The 7,690-nt window shown below is 34.2% G+C and overlaps 1 protein-coding gene across 1 annotated transcript in view; it reads left to right on the forward strand.

Annotated features, from left to right (window-relative positions):
- The window catches only part of LOC125073071 (zinc transporter ZIP13 homolog), a 29,999-nt gene extending 22,532 nt beyond the window's left edge, over nt 1-7,467 (forward strand). The window contains exons 4-9 of the mRNA XM_047683757.1: nt 703-987; nt 2,567-2,712; nt 3,227-3,347; nt 3,692-3,777; nt 4,917-4,986; nt 5,220-7,467. Coding sequence (XP_047539713.1) covers nt 703-987; nt 2,567-2,712; nt 3,227-3,347; nt 3,692-3,777; nt 4,917-4,986; nt 5,220-5,395 — 884 coding nt within the window. The 3' untranslated portion in view covers nt 5,396-7,467. The remainder of the gene's footprint in view (nt 1-702; nt 988-2,566; nt 2,713-3,226; nt 3,348-3,691; nt 3,778-4,916; nt 4,987-5,219) is intronic.
- The last annotated feature ends 223 nt before the right edge of the window (nt 7,468-7,690 follow it).

Genomic DNA, 7,690 nt, shown 5'->3' on the forward strand with positions numbered 1-7,690 from the left:
TAGAATATTTGATGAGTGAGTGGTATCTACCCAGACAGGCTTGCGCAAAGAATTACTGCCAAGTAAACGACGATACGATAATAAACAGACTGTCTGAATACCATCCAAACCGGCCAAGGAATCCAGAGTCCCAAGTAGACAAAAAACACTCCGTTAAATTTCAAATATCCAGGCACAAAAAAAAATACGAATTAAGTTAATAAAGTTTTTATTATTCCCAGTCGTTTCATTCGAAACAATAAACGATTGTTTATAAACTCTGTTTATTGTATTATTTGTATAATCTGTGACAAATATACCCGACTACGGAGGGTACGTGATTTCAGCTATCACGGCTATGCTCTGAACATCACTGTCTCATATATTTATCGCTCCATAGTAAAACACAAAGTCCCACCCCGCCGTATGTATGCTTAAATCTTTTAAATTACGCAATGAATTTGAATGCGGTTTATTAATAAAGAGAGTGATTCCAGAGAAAGGTTTATATGTGTAATAACTTTGTTAGCCAGAAAAATCGAGATTTTTTTCTTTTTATATTCGCTCTTCAATCTAATAGTTGTGTATATACCCTTATAACGTCGTCTGTGTTTAAATAAATAAGAATGTCTCACAATATATCCTTAGTTCGTACTTTTCAGAGCGCATATTTCCGTAGTTGAGTTTAAATTTTTAAAATTATTTTTTTATTCCTCATTTCAGAAGGAGAACATGTCTCGATGAAATGCGGTCTCTGGTGTCTTTTTGGGATGTTAGTATTTATCGTGGTGGAGAAACTCTTTGCGGGCGGTGAAGAAGACGAAGATGTTCCTCAGGCAAATGGCTCTGTAAACCACATTGAGATAGAGGAGATTGAGAAGCTTCTAGAAGTTGAGAGAATGAATAAAGGGAAAGTGAAAGGGGGACTTTGTGGTGGCGGCGGCGGCAACGGTACTGTGTCGGCTAAAGAGCTGTATGACACCTGTGTCTTCAACAACAATACGAAGGGTTAGTATTTAATTATAGCTTCAACCATGGCATCGCTTGTAGTTAAATATTGTCAGTAATTGTACGGTGACGTTTTTAAAATAAATAGTTTTCTACTAGTTAACTTTTTACTGTGGGTATTCATGCAAAATTTGTCATAAGCATTGTAAAATTAATCATAAATACAAATATCTTTTTATTTTAGAGTTTCTTATAACGTATATAACAATATAAATCTAAATTGAGCCCTTTTTTTTGCTGGAAAAATGCATTACGCCTCTCTAGGGGAGAGGGGGTTATGTAGGACTCGCTGGTATCCAAGACGCCCAGTGCGGCCTAGTACACCGGAATACCCACTATAAAAAACCAAAAGTAAAACCAGCAGTAGTCTTGCAGTACACCTTTATTTACATAAACTATGAATATACTTTTTAACACAATCATATCTTCAGCATATTCCAACCTATGTAGGAGTTAAGACAAATACACAAATTTGTCACTGAATTGGTAGGATATCAGTCGAAGACCTTGAATAATTTATATTCGGTATTCACAATGAATTCGATAAAAGTAGCGTTTCGAATGTCGAAGTTTTTATCGGAACTTTGGAATCTATTTATCAAAGTTAAATTCAATTGGGTACAAGTTGTTAAGGAGAATAGTATATAATAATATATGTATATTCGTTATTAAATGTTTGTAGTGCATATACAGGAGAGGTATTAGCAAAACGTATGAAATACGTAAATCTTCGATATTTTTTTACGCCCTTGTTTGAAATAGGGTATGCCGATAAATCCGTATATATAAATAATAATACGAAAAAAAAAAACTGCCAATGTCTGATTACGAATAATTATTATACTTGGTGGTAGGGCTTTGTGCAAGCCCGTCTGGGTAGGTACCACCCACTCATCAGATATTCTACCGCCAAATAACAGTACACTGTATTGTTGTGTTCCGGTTAGAAGGGTGAGTAAGCCAGTGTAATCACAGGCACAAGGGACATAACATCTTAGTTCCCAAGGTTGGTGGCGCATAGGTGATGTAAGGAATGGTTAATATTTCTTACAGCGCCTCTGTCTATGGGCGGTGGTGACCACTTACCATCAGGTGGCCCATATGCTCGTCCGCCAACCAATGACATAAAATAAAATAAAAAAAAATAAAAATATTAATATTCGTATTGCCTAAGATTTCAATCTGATTAAACTTTATTTGAGCTGAGCCGAGATGCCCAGTGGTTAGAACGCGTACATCTTAACCGATGATTTCGGGTTCAAAGTTCCTAGGCAAGCACCACTGAATTTCCATGTGCTTAATTTGTGTTTATAATTCATCTCGTGCTCGGCGGTGAAGGAAAACATCGTGAGGAAACCTGCATGTGTCTAATTGAACGAAATTCTGCCACATGTGTATTCCACCAACCCGCAGCGTGGAATATGCTCAAAACCTTCTCCTCAAAGGGAGAGGAGGCCTTAGCCCCGCAGTGGGAAATTTACAGGCTGCTAATTAAATGTAAAATTTATTTGGGCCAGAGGTCAAACAAGCGGCTTTATTGCTATTTACTCTACGAATGCTTTGTTCTTTTTTATCGAAGGAGAAGGCGGATGTTGCAGTACAATAGTGACGACAACGAACGGAGCAGTCCGGTGTAAGGGTAACCGCTGGATGGGCAGGTGTCTGCTGCGCGAAGCTCGAGAGAAGGCGTTGAAGGCTAGCAAGGAAAAAAGCGAGAAGAAAGACGTAAGTTACACACACACACACACACGAGTATACCCACCAGTTTCGTTTCTATTTCATTACATACATTGATACTTTTCTGTAGTTGAAGTAGTATGATCGCTCTCGTGTAAACGCCAGTGAAATAATAGTCACGGGAAACATAATATCTCATTATTAAAGTAACTTTAAATAATAAAAAACGTTTATTGTGTGATAAACAATACTAAATGTATAAAAGGTTAGGAACCAAAACCTAGTAAGTTGCTAGTACTTAATAGTACTTGTGTTACGAAAATGTTTAACATGGTTGTGATGAGCTTTATGGTGTTAGAAATGTCTTTAGTTAGTGTAGGAAAGGAAGTAACAATGTTTGGGTTTGGTTACGACTCATCAGCTGTTGATTTTTTTCCGGTCTCTATCGTGATTGAACCTGCGTATGCGCAGTCATTTTTATACTATAACATGTCCCGCGCAAGTGGTCATCATAACAAGATCAGCTGATCTGCATTCCTTAAAAATATTTTTTTTTTTCCAGGTGGCAGGATACCTAAACCTGATGGCTAACTCCATAGACAACTTCACACACGGGCTGGCCGTCGGCGGGTCGTTCCTGGTCGGCTTCAGAGTCGGGCTGCTCACAACTTTTGCTATACTTGGTAATTAGTCTATAAAATTTATAATATCGGCAAGTGTTGATATCTCAAGCTCGAGTTTTTTTGTATAATTAGTTTTATTTTTAACTCCACACGTAAGAGAGAGATGCCAATACTGTTCTATGATGCAGATGCTTTTACACCATTGTGCTAGGGAATCATCACCGCTATGTCAAATATGTAAAATACCATTTTTTTTTAAATGTTTCAGTTCCTATTGTGAAAAATCGTCATATTTTAAACTATTTTTTTTTGTCATTTCTATCGCTTCCGTTGTTTTTTTATGCTTATGTGTACCCTCCCGATCTATTGTCTGTTATTTACACTAGATGTCACTTATTTTCCAGTTCACGAAATACCACACGAAGTCGGCGACTTCGCTATTCTACTTAAAAGCGGCTTCTCGCGATGGGAAGCGGCTAAAGCTCAACTGGTAAGACACATTATATTTTAACCCAAGTCTTATTCGCTTGAATAGAATAAAAAATTTCATTAAACAAAAATTATAATAAAAAGTAAGAGCTTGTAAATATTCCTCTGCTGAGCTAATACTTCCACCGCTGCTCCGACGCGGTTTGGTCAATACACGTGTATCAGAATTTTATTGAAAACAGACACGTGTATGTTTCCTCAAAATATTCGCCTTCACGACTTGAATCATAAACACAAAACTTATAACTCAATCCTCATAATATGAATACAATTATTTTGTTTACTTTGTTTATTTTTATTGAACTGAGCAATAAATATTGGTCTGATTTGTTTTGCTTTAGCGAGTGTGAAATTTGTTATTTGAAATGAAATCAGGTGTGTCAAATAAAAAAGTCGTTCGTCAGATATGCGTTTCATTATGTTATTGTTTTATGAATATAGCCGAGATCGCCCAGTGGCTAGAATGCGTGGATCTTAACCGAGGATTGCGAGTTCAAACCCAGACGAGCACCACCGAATTTTCATGTGCTTAATTTGTGTTTATAATTCATCTCGTGCTCGGCGGTGAGGAAACCTGCATGTGTCTAATTTCAATGAAATTGTGCCACATGTGTTTACCACCAACCCGCAATGGAGCAGCGTGGTGGAATATGCTCCAAAATGCTTCTCCTTAAATGGAGCCCTAGCCCAGCAGTGGGAAATTTACAAGCCGTTAATGTTATGAATATATAATAATAAATTAAATAAACTGTTCTGTAAAAAAATATTTGTTTTTGTGCACAAAAGTCGAGCGTCACCAGACATTCAAGTCATTGACCGACGCGGAGACTTCAATTATATTCTTTCTGAAATAAAAAGTTAAATATATGTATGTATATAACAATACCATACAAAACGATACACACACTGAATCTTTGCTTGCTTGTATGATGTACTAAGTAATAAAAATAATGATAAATACTAGTTGTGTCATCCGCGGCTTAGCTTGTGTTTTAAAGGCATAAAAAAAACTGTCTGCCATCTGATTCGGTTCAGTGGCCGTGAAGAGCAACAGACAGACAGAGTTACTTCCGCATTTATAATATTAGTATATATATATATATATATATATATATATTATGTTATTTTAATTGTTTTCAGGCCACAGCATCAGCGGGTCTGATCGGTGCAATGACTGCTGTTATATTCAGCGGAGCCAGGAACGCTATAGGTAACTATTATTATAATTTCCTTTTTTATATATGGATAATTTTTATAACAAAATATTTCACATTCAGTGTTTTTTGTTCTTATCACCACTAAGTGCTGAATATATAAGTCTCTTAAGAATCCTAAAGACCAACTAAGAAAACTGGATTCATATTTGTGGGCGTTAATTAAAAAAAAATATAAACTTAAAACTTTTACACATATCTTATCATCATATTTATTGTTAAATTCCAGAGGCGAAAACGTCGTGGATAGTGCCGTTCACTGCGGGAGGGTTCCTGCACATAGCACTCGTGACGGTGTTGCCGGACCTGCTCCGGGAGAACGACAAGATGGAGTCGCTTAAACACCTGGGAGCTCTCATCGCCGGCATTCTCGTCATGGCATTCATGACACAATACTTCGGGTAAAAACGTGACACCCTCGGGATAATATCAACGGCTGGTGCCTACCGTCTGATGGACATCCGCTCTGCGTTTATACAATCAATGAAACTATACAAAAAAACCTAAATGTAGGTTGAGCTAAAACTTTAAATGTATCCAAGCATTTTATATGTTAAGTAAACAGTTCATTAATTAGTTTAAATCAAATTTAATCGTACAACAGATACGAGTTATAACCATAGATTGGTCGCTGTAATCCTATAACATGAATCACCTACTAATTTTACAAATGTATGACAGCAAAATGTATACTTATTTATTAATCGAGGAAATTGTAATGTCGGACAAAAATATGTTACGATCGCGGCTGTGAACCGATTTAGAATATTTCATGTCAAGTAATAAGAAAAATCACAGGAGCATATAGGAATGAAAGTTAAACTGTGTGACTTATAATTCAAGTAACGTTATGTTATTTTAAAGTTACGACAGTAACAGCTGTAATTAAATAATAAAATAAAGAAATTGCCACCTCAAATTTTGGCCGGCAAAGTTATTTTACTATAATAAAACTCGACGCTCTAAATATTTTAATAATCATAACCGGTTTTTCTTATCGCTTTCTGATATTACAGAATCGCTCTACAAACATTAAAAAATGGCAGCAAAATTTTTAAAATACCTGCATGATTTTATTTATGATAGCCATAAAAAAATTGATATAAAATCGGAAACTATTTAGTGATTGAATTAGCCAGTGTAACACAGACATAAAGAACATAACACCTTAGCTTCAAAGGTTATCGACACATTGGTGATGTAAGGAAAGGTTAATATTTCTTACAGCGAAAATGTTTATGAGCGGCGGTGACCGCTGACCGTCAGGTGGCCCATTCGCCCGTCCGCTAAAGATAAATCCGCATTTTACTATATGCTTCACATTAAAAATCAATGTTATATATTAAGTATCTTGATTTGTCGAGTCATGTCTATCGGACAGTCAAAGTATTATAATTTTCAAAGCGAAATGAAATATTAAACTAGGATTAGTTAGATTTAATGTAATGTACTTTATCTTGTTATATTCGTACTATTCGAGTCGTAAGCGTGTAATACTCCACTATAGACTAACATTGAATATCACCTAGTGATGACAATATTATAATACAAAATGATGTCTATGTGGCAATAAACAGGATTTTCCTCCGTTTTAAATATATTAAATTAATATATTCGATAAATTCTTGATAAGATTTCCTTTATACATATTTAGTGTTAAAAGTAAAGTTGATTACATTGTGCTCAAATATATTTTATATTCATTATTCCTTAACATCATACGATTGGTGGTTTAAATATAATATAAATTTAAATATGGGGGAAAATCTTATTGATATGTTTAGATACCCACGTGTACGAAGGCGGGTGTACACGCATAATCAATTATTCGCCACCCCGGGCATTTTTTTATCTGATCACAAATACTATCAGAGGAAACTTAGTATTTAACAACAATTTGTACTTTATAACAACAGTCTCTAATACTGATTAAAAAAAAAAGAACTAATTTAAATACAAGAACAGTTCTGTTGATATTTTATTATTTAAATAATTAAGTAAAATATTCTTTGGTTATAAGTTAATGTGTGCTATAACTTTTTTAATATAATTAAATATTTGAAGTCATATAATATAATAGTCCGGTTTCATATTATTTTTCATATGCACTTGTTTTATTATTATTGTGTTAAGTTTTATAAATTTAAAACTCGAATGCCATATATTGTACATAACATGTAAATATAATGTAGGGATCAGTCTTAGTTGATAGTACAAACTCCACTAAAATGTGATAGTACCATTTTATAGGTTTAAAAAAATCATTGCTTCTTATATTTTTTTGCTTTTTATACATTACAAAAGATTTTTTTTTTCATTTTTAAAATCACCACTGTGTTTAAAATTTCTTAAATAAATTAATAAAAGAATTTAAAATTAGTAAACAGATTAAATCTTAAACTTTTCTGCATTTTAGTAATACATAAGGTGTGATAAATATGGCCATTTATAAGTATTGTATCGTATATTTTATGAAGAAATGTTATATCAATAAACATTTACTCAATTAAAAAGCGTTTATTATTTTAAATCTTGTGATTAATTATATAACCTGGCAGAGCAAAAATGTTTACAAACTTTTTAAGAAATAGCAAAATTAGGTTCCTATGTTTACATAATCGGGCATTACTGTTACCACAAACTGGGACAAATCCACATGACACTTTTGTGAAAATGCTTCTAGTAGTTTAGCCTACTAGA

Source organism: Vanessa atalanta, chromosome 23 (assembly GCF_905147765.1).
Source record: "Vanessa atalanta chromosome 23, ilVanAtal1.2, whole genome shotgun sequence".
Classification (NCBI taxonomy): domain Eukaryota; kingdom Metazoa; phylum Arthropoda; class Insecta; order Lepidoptera; family Nymphalidae; genus Vanessa; species Vanessa atalanta.